Source organism: Protopterus annectens, chromosome 14.part0 (assembly GCF_019279795.1).
Source record: "Protopterus annectens isolate FY-2018-M chromosome 14.part0, PAN1.0, whole genome shotgun sequence".
NCBI classification, from domain to species: Eukaryota; Metazoa; Chordata; order Ceratodontiformes; family Protopteridae; genus Protopterus; species Protopterus annectens.
This window is the reverse complement of record NC_056748.1, coordinates 743,138,521-743,152,954: the sequence shown is the minus strand read 5'-3', so window position 1 is coordinate 743,152,954 and position 14,434 is coordinate 743,138,521. Positions and strand designations below refer to the sequence as shown.

General features: G+C 44.6%; 1 protein-coding gene across 1 annotated transcript in view; it reads right to left on the bottom strand.

Annotated features, from left to right (window-relative positions):
* HIF1AN (hypoxia inducible factor 1 subunit alpha inhibitor) overlaps positions 1–14,434 on the bottom strand; it is a 1,008,741-nt gene that overhangs the window by 671,065 nt on the left and 323,242 nt on the right. The window contains exon 3 of the mRNA XM_044056484.1: positions 771–916. Coding sequence (XP_043912419.1) covers positions 771–916 — 146 coding nt within the window. The remainder of the gene's footprint in view (positions 1–770; positions 917–14,434) is intronic.

The following is a 14,434-nucleotide window of genomic DNA, read 5'->3' as shown; positions in this document are numbered from 1 at the left end:
TATATGAAGGAGCTATACTCTTTCTATATGTGCCACAGCAGCTTTTACATCCATCTGAGCCAATATAACTCCGGCAAATGGGACCTTGGTTTAACTTCTCATCTGAAGGACAAACCAATAACCCCATCCCAAGTGTTGAAATTTAGGGCCACTTGTCTAGCATACTCAATACTTCGAATCATCATTGCAAACGGTCTCAAAATTTTGACATATGCAGCAATACTGAAGTAAAGAACACAATCTACCACTTATAAGTATACAAGAAATTCTAACTGTTTACTAATCTTTGAAAAGCTGAGCCAAGAAATATCCTGAATGATAGAGCTGAAGATGGCATGAACAATGACCAAACTTAGAAAGTGCATACCAGTACATAAGAATGCATAATGGTAAGATGCGCACCACCTCAAAATAGAGTTGATGCAATGTACTGTTCGGGAAAAAAAAATGTAAACTTGCCTAACTAATGAGTGTGAACTAAAAGCTCTACTGTTTTAATATGCAGTGGTCTTAAAAAGAATACATGTCAAAATAATACCCAATAATAAATCACATAAAAAGCACAACATCCTGTATGCTTTCCAATTCACAAATCACCAATTCTGCAAATGGTGAGGCTTGTTTTGTTACTGGTTTTAACAGACTAGAGAAAAACACAGTGCTTCATATACACACAGATGGTGAAGTTGAACTGGTTTCCATCTTTAAACATGACTGCTTAAAACAGGGTTCCACATTTAAATACAAGGTCAATTTGTATGCTTTCTTACCTGACTCTGCCTGTCACAGGGATGGTGAACTGGATAGGGATAGAGGCACTCAAACTGGTCTGGAGGAAAAAGAATACAACGCTTGTAGCCTTTAATCTGTGCAAAGAAATTCTGCTGTTCATCATAATGTGCTGGTGTTATATTCCCTGAAAAAGAAAAAAAAAATCAGACCTCTTTAAGGACTGGCAGAGTATCTCTGTACTCCTAACCTGTTTTTGGCAAAGGCATGATTCCACTAACAAGTGACAGCTTTCAAATGACACTGTACATAAACCTGAACATTCAGCCACAAACTAGGTACTCATTTCAAACAGCATCTAGATATTCAATACATTCCTAAATCTCCCCACAAGCATACAAACACACACACACACACACGCCAAGACAGCACACTTGGCCAAGCACAAGCACACTGCAGCACACAAGCACACTGCAGCACACAAGCACACCTGCAGCAGCACACACAAGCACCTGCAGCACACAAGCACACACGCGCGCACACAAGCACACACGCGCGCACACAAGCACACACGCGCGCACACAAGCACACACGCGCGCACACGACAGTGCCAAAAAAGAACAGTGGTAGAAGGAAGAACAGCTTTTAAAATCTCTTAGAACTTAATTTTGCCACAAATTCAAATGTGTTTTACTGAAGTGTCGTAACAATTTTAAATTTAATTCTACAGAGAAACACTTTTGCCTTCTGTATATACCTCACAGATGTTAGATGACCTTGATTTTTGCCTCACAGGTTGGCCCTGGAAGTCATTAAAGTCTGGAATTTTGGTAAAATCACTGAATTCTAGATGATCAATAATGCCAGATATAAATGTTCATCGTGTTACCCTGCTGCAGTCATCACACTTTGGAAATCCGGCCGACTGCGGGACCGCCTGATGACAGGATAACCAAAGTCTTGGTCCGACGTCGGTTGCTGTCGCTTCATCCCCGACGTCAGTGCGCCAGGGGTACATATACTGCAACAGACGCCATTTTCTTCATTCTTTCTTGCAGCGCGGTGCCCGAAACAGAAGCAGTTCGCAAGTGCCGGTAGGCAGACTCCTGAGATTTTCGAAAATCGAATTTCAGACTGAAGTCTTCTATAAAGCTAAGTACCCTGTTGGGGAAACTTTTCTTGCCTCAGACCAATGTCAGAAAAAGTTAACAATTGTATTTCTTGTGGGAAGCAAATACCTCATAAGGATTTTCATTCTTATTGCATACCTTGCCTAGGCCCTGATCACGACGTCACTTCTTGTCGTTTTTGTGCTAGATTTAATAAACGTACTATTAAAAAACTACTTGATTTCGCACGACACTTTTTTGGTAGAAAATTTAACTATAACATGCCGGACCTACAGACTACTGGCGTGCACAAAAAGCGCAAGGACAAGGACCGACAGCCCAGGCCTAAGCCCGATTCAGAGGCCTCGGTTGATCCGGTCTCCAGTTATCAGTGAGGCTCCGACGCAGCCTCCGACTACCACAGTTCCGGAACCAGAAACCGCTACAGATATTTTGACGGAATGTACTAGGCAGATGCAGCCTTTTACTTCAGGCCCTTCCAACGATTTACCTTCCAAGGACGTCGGTACTTCTAAAACGCCATCGGTTTCTGAAGGCGTTTTCAGACTGACTACTCTTAAAAGTCAAAACGTTTTCCAAGTCGAAGACTCCTAAATCGAAAAAGGCTTCACTTCAGTCTCCTGTTCTAGGCCCTTTGCCTAAGAAACAGATGCTCAAAATGGCTGAAGATTTGATTTCTCTTATCAGGGGTTCTCAGCCTCCTCCTGACAAAAGGCCTAGACAAGAGGAAGATTATGCTTCCTCTGAACAACTGTCTATTTCTTCGGATTCCTCTGAGGACCAAGACTATTCCTTCTCTCCTTATGAAGATTTCGATGCTGAGGACTCTATTCCCTCAGCTTCCCCTCCAGAAGATTACTCTTTTGGGCAAACTTTACACACTATAAGGGAACATTTTCACTGGGAAGGTCATGATTACTCTGATTCCAAGAAAAGGCTCAGAGAGTTTCTTTTACTCCCCCAACACAGACCTCTAGCCATCCCTCCTGTTTTGGACATTGTGGAAGATGTCTGCTTAGAATCCAGTTTCAACCCTGACTCTCTACCTCCTGCCCCGGCCAAGCCTCACAGATACTACAGAGTACCCGATTCCCACACATTCCTTTACAAAAGCCCAGTAGCTGACCCAGAGACTATCTCTCCCAGGGTCCCAGGTGGGCTAAGGCCTTCCATGGCTAAAAATCCAGTACCTTCTGAAAGTGATTCAAGAGCACTAGACAGATGGGGGGGGGGGGAAAGGTTTACACCTCAGCCAATTTAGCTGTGAGAGCACTAAACTGTCAATTTCATATGCTTAAGTATCAGCAATTTCTGATCTTTCAGTTAAAACAAAAGATAACCACCCTACCTCAACAATCTGAAATAAAAGTAGTACAGGATTTGTTTCACGCCACTGAGCAGGTGGGCACATACCTTACAATGTGGGTTTGATTCTTTAGAGGCCTCCTGCAGAGCAGCTGTCACTGGATCTGTTATACGTAGGCATGCCTGGTTAAAAGAGCAAAGTCTGCCTGATCATGATAAAGCAAAACTACTAGATGCTCCCTTACAGCAGGATGTTCTTTTTGGTGTTAAAGCAGAAGTTGTTTTAAAGAAAATGGAAGATAAGGCGAAATCAATTCAGACAGTCAAAGATTTCCTACAAGTACAACCCCCTCGCTTCAGCAGAAACTGGCCAACATAAAATTGGCCCTTTCCAGCCACTGACAGGCCTCAGAGGGGTAAATACAGGTGTCCAAGGGGCAGAAGACAACCACAAGCTCAGTATAAGCCTCGCAAATGGGGCACTCCAACCCAGAAGGGAGGAGAAGACAGTCTCAACCCACCAGAAGGCAAACTCAATGACTTGCACCTCAGCTGGCCAAACAAAGCTCTTTTGTCAGCCCCCTTGGGGGGAAAACATAATTTTACGAGGATACAGATTCCACTTTCACACCTTGCCAATAAAAAGAGGAATGCCAAACCTGCCACAAAATCAAAGGGCAGAGGCTCAAAAACAAAATTACAGCTCTCATGGCCATGAGAGCCATTCAAAGGGTACCAACTCAAGAGCAAGGCCAAGGATTTTACTCAAGACTCTTCCTAGTATCCAAAAAAGAAAATGCTTGGAGACCAATTCTGGACCCTTCAATTCTAAACACTTACTTACAAGTTCCCAAATTCAAGATGCTAACACTACAGCAGCTACTTCCCATGCTGGGAAAGGAAGCATGGCTGGTAACGTTGGACCTCAAGGAGGCATACCTGCATGTCCCTTAGCAGACAAAGTTGCAGAAGATACCTCCATTTCATTGCAGGTTCAACCCACTATCAATTCTCTGCACTGCCCTTTGGCTTATCTACGGCACCCAGAGTATTCACAAAATGCCTGGCACCAGTAATTGCATACGGCAGACAAAGAGGAATTCAAATATATCCATACCTGGACGACTGCCTCATCCAAGCAGAAAGAAAAGATATTCTCTTACAACACCTGGCTTTTGTGAAGCATCTACTAAATTGTCTGGGGTACACAGTAAACGAAAAGTCAAAACTAGTACCCTCACAATTCCTGCGTGCCAGCTTGGACACAACGGCCCAGAAGGCTCATCTTACATCAGACAAGCAATTACAACTGACTCAACATTTCAAGACAATGGCAACAAAGACCCAATTCACTGCAAGAAAAATTCTGCAGGCTTTGGGCTTCATGGCATCTTGCATTCTGATAATACCATTTGCAAAACTGCATATGGGGAAATTACAGTGGTACCTAAAAAGCGTATGGTCTCGACACAGCCACAGCTTGAACACAGTGATATCTCTCATTCCCTGCCTTCAACAGGAATTTCTATGGTGGTCACAGGCATGTCACCTCAACAAGGGTCAGCCTTTCACATGGCCCCCACCCAGGCAAACTATCACAACAGATGCTTCAGACTATGCCTGGGGGGCACACATGGCAGGGCAATGCATTCAAGGCATATGGACTGCAGAACAAAGAGAACTGCACATAAACCAAAAAGAGATGCTAGCTGTACAGAAAGCACTGACAGCCTTCAAGGATCTACTACAGCCAGGACAACTTGCAATAAAGACTGACAACACCACAGTAATGTGGTACATAAACAAACAAGGGGGCACACATTCCTACCCTCTTTGCAGGCAAGCAATAATCTTATGGAACACAGCTCTGGCCTACCAAGTCCAGTTACAAGCTCAATTCCTGCCAGGACAGAAAACCACATTGGCAGACGACCTAAGCAGAAACATCAAAGATCCCCACGAGTGGAAGCTAGACCCACAGATATTTACAATGATGACTCAAAGATGGGGTCTACCAAATATAGACCTGTTTGCCAGTCCTCAAAAAGTACAGTTTTGTACCTACCATAAATGCAGATGTCCGATAGATATGCAACTGCAGTCCTGACATATGGGGTTGTCCTGCCTCAGGCAGCCCTTCAGTCGGCCGGATTCCAAAGTCTGGGTCCGGCGTCAGCTGGTGTCGCCTCTTCCCCGACGTCAGAGCGGCTGGGGTATAAAAGCATCAGCCGACGCCATCTTCTTCAGTGTTTCTTGCCCCAGATGCCAGGTGCCCTCCAAGGAAGGCTAAATTTAGAGAATGGATAAAAATTCCAGACATGCACAACAGTAATAAACAGATACATCATAACAGATATCCCCAGCTAATTTGAAAAAGGGGGAGTGGACCCAAAAAAGAGAATTACAGAGGGGTAGGAGGGAGGGAAAACCTGACTGCAGTTGCATATCTATCGGACATCTACATTTATGGTGGGTACAAAACTGTACTATGTCCTTCAAGAATGCAACTGCAGTCCTGACATATGGGTTGAATACCATAGCCAAGCTGGGGGTGGTAGGATCTAAGATAAGGATGGTGTAGCTAAAATGCCCTGCAGGACTGCAGAAGCAAAGCCTGCTCGGGATCTGGAATATAAAGGCAGGTTGCAATGTTTGGAAAATGTATGCACGGAGCTCCATGTAGCAACTTCTAGAATGTACAAATAAACCAAGTGCAGCAACTCAAGTAACCAATAATCCACGGAAAAGTTGCTTAAGAGACTAGCACCAACACGAAATTGCTCCAAAAAAAGTACTTTATTCCAATGCAGTCTTTAAAAACATTAACGCTCTTCATACACCACACAATGCGTTTTCGTCCCAATAATTAGGACTTCATCAGCTACAAATCTGACAATCAATTAGACCTTTTATACTAACTGATTAAATAATTAACCCATTAAAACGAACTCTGTTGTTCAAACTGACAAATCCAATTCGTGGTTCGCTCATAAATATTCATTAGTTTAATGAATATTAAACATATGTTCTCCTAAATGTTTCATTTAATTAAACATCTTTGTAAATTGATAGCTTGTGGATTATCAAACAATAGAAATATATAATCTGTTAAAAAATGAATTTTATAAACAAATATGAGTATATATATATTTTTCTGAATATATGTGTGTTTATATATTTTTCTTAACATGGTGACATCTTCTAGAATGTCTTTTGTAGCCACCCCTCTTAGAAAGGCTGTGGAGGTGGCTGTAGCTCTGGTGGAGTGTGGCCGGATATTGGCTGGCACACCTTTTCCATGGAAAGGGTAGCAGAATCTGATGCAGTTTCCAATCCATTTTGAAATTGTTTGTTTGGAAATTGCCTTTCCTTTTACTCCAGCAGCGTAAGCTACAAATAGTTGGTCAGACTTTCTGTTAGCCTTTGTTCTGTCCAAGTAGTAGCGCAATTACCTGTGTATGTCCAAAGTGTGCAGAAGCTTTTCTCCTTTATTTTGAGGATTGGGAAAGAAAGTAGGCAGGTGAATTGCTTGATTTAGAGAAACCCTGGCTATCACTTTTGGCATGAATGAAGGATTGGTTCTTAAAGAGACTCTGTCCTGATGGAAAATGAGAAATGGAGGTACTGCCATGAGGGCCTGTATCTCCGAGACTCTTCTTGCTGAAGTAATTGCCCACAGGAAAACTGTTTTCCAGGAGACAAATTGCAATTCTGAAGATGTTGCTGGCTCAAAGGGAGGAAGAGTTAATTTTTCCACGACGAAGTTGAGGTCCCATGCAGGCACTGGTGGTTTTCTTGGAGGTTTGATATTCTTTATCCCTGTTAGAAACTGTCTTAGCAAAGGATGAGAAAACACAGATGGATCATAGTTGTATTTTGCTGAAATTGCTGAAGCGTGTATTTTTATGGAAGAATATGAAAGGCCATTGTGAAGCACTTCTGCCAAGTATTAGAGTATCTGTGGGATGCTCATTACTGATGCATCCTGACCCTTGTTGGCATTCCAGATGTTGAATCTCTTCCATTTGGCTGAATAACTTTTTCTGGTAGAAGGCCTGCGTGCTTCCAGTAAGATCTCTTGAACTTTTTTGCAAAGAGAGATATGGGGAGAAGTCATGGAACCCTCCAAGCTGTCAGTTGCAATGTTTGCAGGTTGGGATGAACAGTCCTGTAATTGTGCTGAGTTATAAGCAGAGGCCATTGAGGCAGGAGCCACGGCTTGATGCGAGTTATGCTCCTTAGCAATGGATACCAATGCTGTCTTGGCTAGTCTGGAGCTATCAAAATGCCTTTCGGTTGTTCTGCTTTGATCTTCAGTAACACCTTGGTCATTAATGGTAGAGGTGGAAATGCATAGATTGTTAGAGAATTCCAGCTGAAGGAGAGAGCATCCATTCTCCAGGCTAGAGGATGGTGTGTCCTTGAGCAGAACTTCTTCAGATGATGATTGAGGTGTGAAGCAAAGAGATCTATGTCCGGCCTTCCCCATGCATGAGTTATTTGTGAAAAAATGTCTGGATGCAACATCCATTAATGCGGGTCCATAATGTTTCTGCTTAGACAGTCCGCCAGAACATTGTCCTTGCCTGGGACAAACTGGGATTGCAACTGTTTGTTCAGTTTCAGGGACTTTTCCCAAAGAGTCATTGTTAGTCTGCAGAGGGGGTAAGAATGGGTGCCTCCCTGTTTGTTTATGTACCACATAACAGTGGTGTTGTCTGTCTTTATTAGCAGATGACCTTGCTGAAGAAATTTGCTGAAGGCCTCGATTGCATGAATCACTGCCAACATATCTTTTTAATTGATGTGCAGATGCAATTCTCGGGGTGCCCATTGCCCTTGAATGCATCTGCCCTCCATGTGTACCCCCCATCCATGATCTGAGGCGTCTGTTGTAATGGTTTGGCTTGCTTGAGGTTTGTTGAAAGACATGCCTTTGTTTACCTGGCTTGCTTGTGCCCACCACAAAAATTCCTTTTGTAGACATGGAATGAGTGGAATAATTGCTTCTAAGTTGTGGCTGTGTTGAGACCATAAACTTTTTAGGTACCATTGTAGTTTTCTCATGTGTAGTCTTGCCAGTGGAATCAGAAGAATGCAAGATGCCATGAAACCCAGGGCCTGCAGGATTTTCCTTGCAGTCATCTGGGTGTGCTTTGTTAGGCTTTTGAAGTAATCTGGTAATTGCTCTTGTTTTTCTTCTGTGAGGAAAGCCATTTGTGAGTTTGTGTCCAGTTTGGCTCCTAGAAAAATTATTTGTTGGGATGGCAGTAGTCTTGATTTTTGAATGTTGATTGTGTATCCCAAAGCCTGTAGTACGTGAATGACATAGTCCAAGTTTCTTATCAAGGCTTGCTTGCTGTCCGCTTGTATAAGGCAGTCATCCAGGTAAGGGTATATTTGTATCCCCTGAAGGGATGCCAGGCATTTCGTGAATACTCTGGGTGCAGTAGATAAGCCAAAAGGCAATGCTAAGAATTGATAATGCTCTGACCCTGCAAGAAATCAGAGGTATCTTCTGCAGCTGTGTCTGATTGGGACATGCAGGTATGCCTCCTTGAGGTCCAGAGTAACCAGCAAAGACCCCTTGCCCAGCATGGGAAGAAGTTGCTGTAACATCAGCATTTTGAATTTTGGCACAATGAGAAAAGTGTTTAGAGTGGACAAGTCCAGTATAGGTCTCCATTGCTTTTCTTTTCTTGGAACAAAAAACAGTCTTGAGTAGAATTCCCTGGCCTTGTTCCTGAGGAGGAGCCTTTTCTATTGCTTTGATTTGTAGCAGCTTTGAAACTTGTATGAGTGCCTCTGCCCTTTGATTTTGTGGCAGGTTTGGCATGCCTTGTCTTGTTGGTAAGGTATGGAAGTGGAACCTGTAACCTTTGTCTATTATGTCCAAAATCCATTTGTCCTTTGTAAAAACGTGCCAAATTTTTGAAAATAAAGATAATTTTCCGCCTAAAGGTGCTTCTCTGAGCCTTGGTCGGCGGTGTCAAAGTCAAGTCATTGTGATTGTCCCTGTGGAGCAGTAGAAGTCCCTGCGGCACTTCTCTGATTAGTTGGTTGCCATTGGCGGCCTCTGTAGGAGCCTCGGTATTGCCCTCTACCTCGAGCACGCCTGTTTTTTCCCCTTTGGAACTTGTCAGTGTCTGGAAAGGACCAATTCTTCGAAGGACAATTACTACTGAACCTTGGTGGCTGAACCTGGAGGAAATCTTTCGACTGTTTGTACTGATTTAGCCTTTTCCTCAATTGATTTCAACACACCCTGTGCATTAGCACCAAATAGCTTGTCTTTTTCCAGAGGTGCATCTAGAAGCTTTACTTTAACATGATCTGGCAATGTCTGTTCTTTCAACCAAGCATGTCTACGTATGACAGCCCCTGTCATAGCTGCCCTACATGAAGCTTCCAATGCATCATAACCACACTGAAGAAAATGATTGCTAACCTGCTGAGTATTATGAACCAAATCCTGCAAGGCCTTTCTATCTAAAGGCTCAGGAAAGGCTAACTTTTTCTGCAAATCATCCATCAAGAAATCCTGATACTGAAACATATGAAAAAGACAGTTAAGTGCCCTCATGGCAAGGGTGGATGAGGTATAAACTTTTTACCCCACCTCTCCAGGGACCTAGATTCCCTGTCTGCGGGCAAAGGATTTTTGGCCGTGGAAGTAGCCACTCCTTTGGGCCCCTGAGAAATAGTTTCTAGATCAACAGAGTGGGCCTTAAAGAGATGTTTATGAGTTTCAGGAACCCTGTAATATCTGTCTGGCTTGACAGGAGCAGGAGGGAGAGAATCAGGAGAAGTACTGGAGTCTGAGAACACATCATCAAATACATCTAACACTGGGGGTATAGCTAAAGGCCTGTGCTGGGGTAACTTAAGGAAAGTCTGAAGCCTTTTCCTGGAGTCGGAGAAATCCTGGCCCTGCCACTGAAAATGCTCTCTCATGGAGTGGAGAATTTCCCCGAAAGAAATATCCTCAGGAGGAGAGGCAGAGGGAATGGATTCATCAGCATCAGAATCCTCGTAGGCCGGGAAGGATTCTTCCTGGGAATCTGAATGGCCTGACTCACCAGAGGCTTCATCTGAGGAAAGAGTATCTGCCTGCTCAACCCCAAGCCTTTTGTCTGAAGGCGGCTGAGAAACTCTGTCTGGATGAGCCTGAGAGCCCCTGATTAAAGAAATTAGATCTGCAGCTAAAGTCATGATCTGTTTATCAGAAGTGTCACCCTGTGAAAAAGATTTAGGAGGGTGAGACTTAGTCTGGCTGGCAGCCTTAGCACGTGTGTAGGCCTTGATGGACATAGACACAGGAGGCCTAGCTGCCCCACGTGCTGGAGTAACTTTGTCCACCGGTATGGTGTCAGGCAAATCTTGGGCTTCGGTTTCAGGAGGAAAATCAACAACCGGCACCGGGGTAGCCTCCGGGACCGAAGTGTGTGGTAAAGCGGTGTCGTCGGCCTGGAGCGGTTGAATTACCACCTCCGAAGAGACCGATGCACTCGCGGTAGGCTTTAGCGTGGTGTCGGTGGAAGTCGCGGGCCGCGAATGTCGGTCCCGGTCCTTCCGTTTTTTGGAAATATGTGCTGTCGGTAGTTCCGACGGCATGATATAGGAGTAATTTTCCCCAAAAAAGTCTTCAGCAAATTCTGCCCGGCGCCTAAGTGTGCGCTTATTGAAGCAAGCGCAGGCAGCACAGGCCGAGACGTCGTGGTCTGGGCAGAGGCAGGGAAGGCAGTAAGAATGAAAGTCCTTAGGAGTGTTTACCACAAGACAAGCAATTATTAACTTTTGCAGTTTTATATGACATCGGCTGAGGCAAGAAAAGGTTCCCCAACGGGGTACTTAGCTTTTTGATGACTTCGGATCTGAAAAAACAGGAGCTTGCCGACCGTCACTTGCAAACTGCTTCTGCTTCGGGCACCGCGCGGCAAGAAAGACTGGAGAAGATGGCGTTGGCTGATGCTTTTATACCCAAACCGCTCTGACATCGGGGAAGAGGCGACATCAGCCGACGCCGGACCCAGACTTTGGAATCCGGCCGACCGAAGGGCTGCCTGAGGCAGGGCAACCCCATATGTCAGGACTGCAGTTGCATTCTTGAAGGACATCTACCAGATGACAAAATTTTGTACAAGAACATTCCACCATCAAGCTTGGAAAGTGGACGCTCTCTCCTTCAGTTGGAAAAACCTGACAGCATAGGCCTTTCCTCCATTACCTCTTCTCACAAAGGTTCTTTTGAAGGTCAGAAAGGAGAAACCTCGACGGATTCTCATAGCCCCAGACTGGCCACGCGAGCACTGGTACCCGCTATTGAAGAATATGGCTCTCAGCCCACCATGGATATTGCCTCAAATACCTCATTTGCTCACGCAGCAAGACAAGCAGATTCTACACAGCCAGATCAAAACCTTAAACCTGGCTGCATGGCAAATCAATTAAGCATCCCACCAGCTCCTCTTTCACAAGCAGTACTGGATGTTATTCTAGAGGCCAGGAGGCCAAGCACCGTGAAGGCTTACTCGGACAAATGGAAAAGGTTTTGTGGTTGGAACCAAGCTAAAGACCAAGACACAACTCAGCCTCATATGCCTCACATTCTGCAGTATTTAGCTGAGATGTTGCATAAAGGACTCTCCTTCTCCTCTATTAAAATCCATGCTTCAGCTATTTCAGCTCACTACGGTGCAAATCTACCTTTATTTTCAAATCCTCTTCTAAGGCAGTTCCTCAGAGGGGCAAAAAACATTAGATCACCTAGAAGAGCCCCTACACCAACATGGGACCTCAACTTTGTTCTGGAAAAACTAACGCTACCTCCCTTTGAACCAGCTTTTTCTGCAGACCTTCGGTTCCTATCCTGGAAGACTGCCCTGCTCCTGGCAATAACTTCTGCTAGGAGAGTCTCAGAATTACAGGCACTTATGGCAGTGGAACCTTTCCTCATTTTTCATCAAGACAGAGTTTCTCTACAAACTAATCCTTCCTTCATGCCTAAGGTGGTTTCCAGTGTAGCTTTAAATCAAACCATCCACCTACCCACTTTCTTCCCCAATCCACAGAACAAAGGTGAGAGACTCCCGCATTCCTTGGACATTCACAGGCAGCTTCGTTACTACTTGGATAAAACTAAGGCTTTCAGAAAAACTGACCAGTTCTTTGTTTCCTATGCTACAGCTTCTCAAGGGAGGGCCATATCCAAGCAAACCATTTCTAAATGGATAGGCCATTGCATACCATTCTGCTATACCCATCATGGGAAACCAGTTCCTCCTACCATTAGATCCCACTCTACCAAGGCAAAAGCTACATCTACAGCCTTTCTCAGGGGGGTTCCTACCAAGGAAATTTTAGAAGCTGCAACTTGGAGTTCTGTACACACCTTCACCAAACACCATCACTTACCTCTTTATTCTAAGTCCAGGGCAGGCTTCGCAACTGCAGTTCTGCAGGGCCTCATTGCCTCCACTAACCCTCTATGATGCCTCCACCCTACCTTAGCTTTGGGACTCAACCCAAGTATGAAGACTGCAGCAGGGTAACGCGATGAACATAGTACAGTTTTGTACCTACCATAAATGTAGATGTTCGAGTGTTCACCCTGCTGCAGTCCAGGTTACCCTCCCTCCAACCCCTCGGATCTACTGGCTAAATCTTTGCTATACCTTTCTGATGTATTTGCTTATAGCTGAAGGGATTTTGTGTTTGTACAGTGTTCACACCTTTTGGTACTAATTTGGATCACCTTTTTGGGGGCACCTGACATCTGGGACAAGATAAACTGAAGAAAATGGCATCTGTTGCAATATATGTACCCCTGGCGTACTGACGTCAGGGATGAAGCAACAGCAACCAACGTCAAACCAAGACTTTGGAAATCCGGCCGAATGCGGGACCGCCTGACGACAGGATAACCCAAGTGTGATGACTGCAGCAGGGTGAACACTCGAACATCTACATTTATGGTAGGTACAAAACTGTACTTTACCTACTTACTTCTTTCAGCTGCTCCTGTTAGGGGTCACCACAGTGGAGGTTTCCATTTCTTCCTGTCCTCTGCATCTTGCTGTGTCACACGAATCAACTGCATGTCCTCTCTCACCATATCCATAAATCTTTTCTTAGGCCATCCTCTTTTCCTGTTACCTGGCAGCTTCATCCTTAGCATCTTTTTCCCCAATATACTCTGCATCCCCCTCCTCAGCACGTCCAAACCAATGTAATTGTGCCTCTTTGGCTTTGTCTCCAAATCTTCCAACCTGGGCTGACCCTCTAATATACTTATTCCTAATCCCGTCCACCCTTGCCACACCCAGTGCAAATCTTTAACTCTGCCACATCCATCTTTGACTCATGCCTTTTTGTCAGTGCCACCGGCTCCAACCCATATAACATAGCTGGAATCACTACCCTTTTGTAGACCTTCCCTTTCACTCTTACTGGTACTAGTCTGTCCCAAATCACTTCCGACACTCTTTCCCACCCACTCCATCCTGCTTGTACTCTCTTCACCTCTCCTACACTCTTCACCATTACTCTGAACTGTTGATCCCAAGTATTTAAACTCATCCACCTTTGCCACCTCTACTCCCTGCATCCTCACCATTCCTCTATCCTCCCTCTCATTCACACACAATTAGTCCTGCTGACATTCATTCCTCTTCTCTCTAGAGCACATCTCTACCTCTCCAGGGTCTCCTCCACCTGTTCCCTACTCTTACTACAGATCACAATGTCATCTGCAATCACAGTCCACGAGGACTCCTGTCTGATAGAGTCTGTCAACCTGTCCATCACCATTGCAAATAAAGGGCTCAGAGCTGATCCTTGATGTAATCCCACCTCCACCTTAAACGCATCAGTCACTCCCACCGCAGACCTCACCGGTGTCACACTACCCTCGTACATATCATGTACCACTCTTACATACATCTCTGACACTCCCGACTTCCTCACACAATACCACAACTCCACTCTAGGCACCCTGTCATATGCTTTCTCCAAGTCCACACAGACACAATGCAACTCCTTCTGACCCTCTCTGTACTTCATCAACACTCTCAGAGCAAACATCACATCTGTAGTGCTCTTTCCTGGCATGAAACCATACTGCTAATCACTAATCATCACTTCCCTTCTTAACAGAGCTTCCAATACTCTTTCCCATAACTTCATGCTGTGACGGATCAATTTAATCCCCCTGTAGTTACTACAGCTCTGCCCATCACCCTTATTCTTAAAAATCGGTACCAAAATTTCTC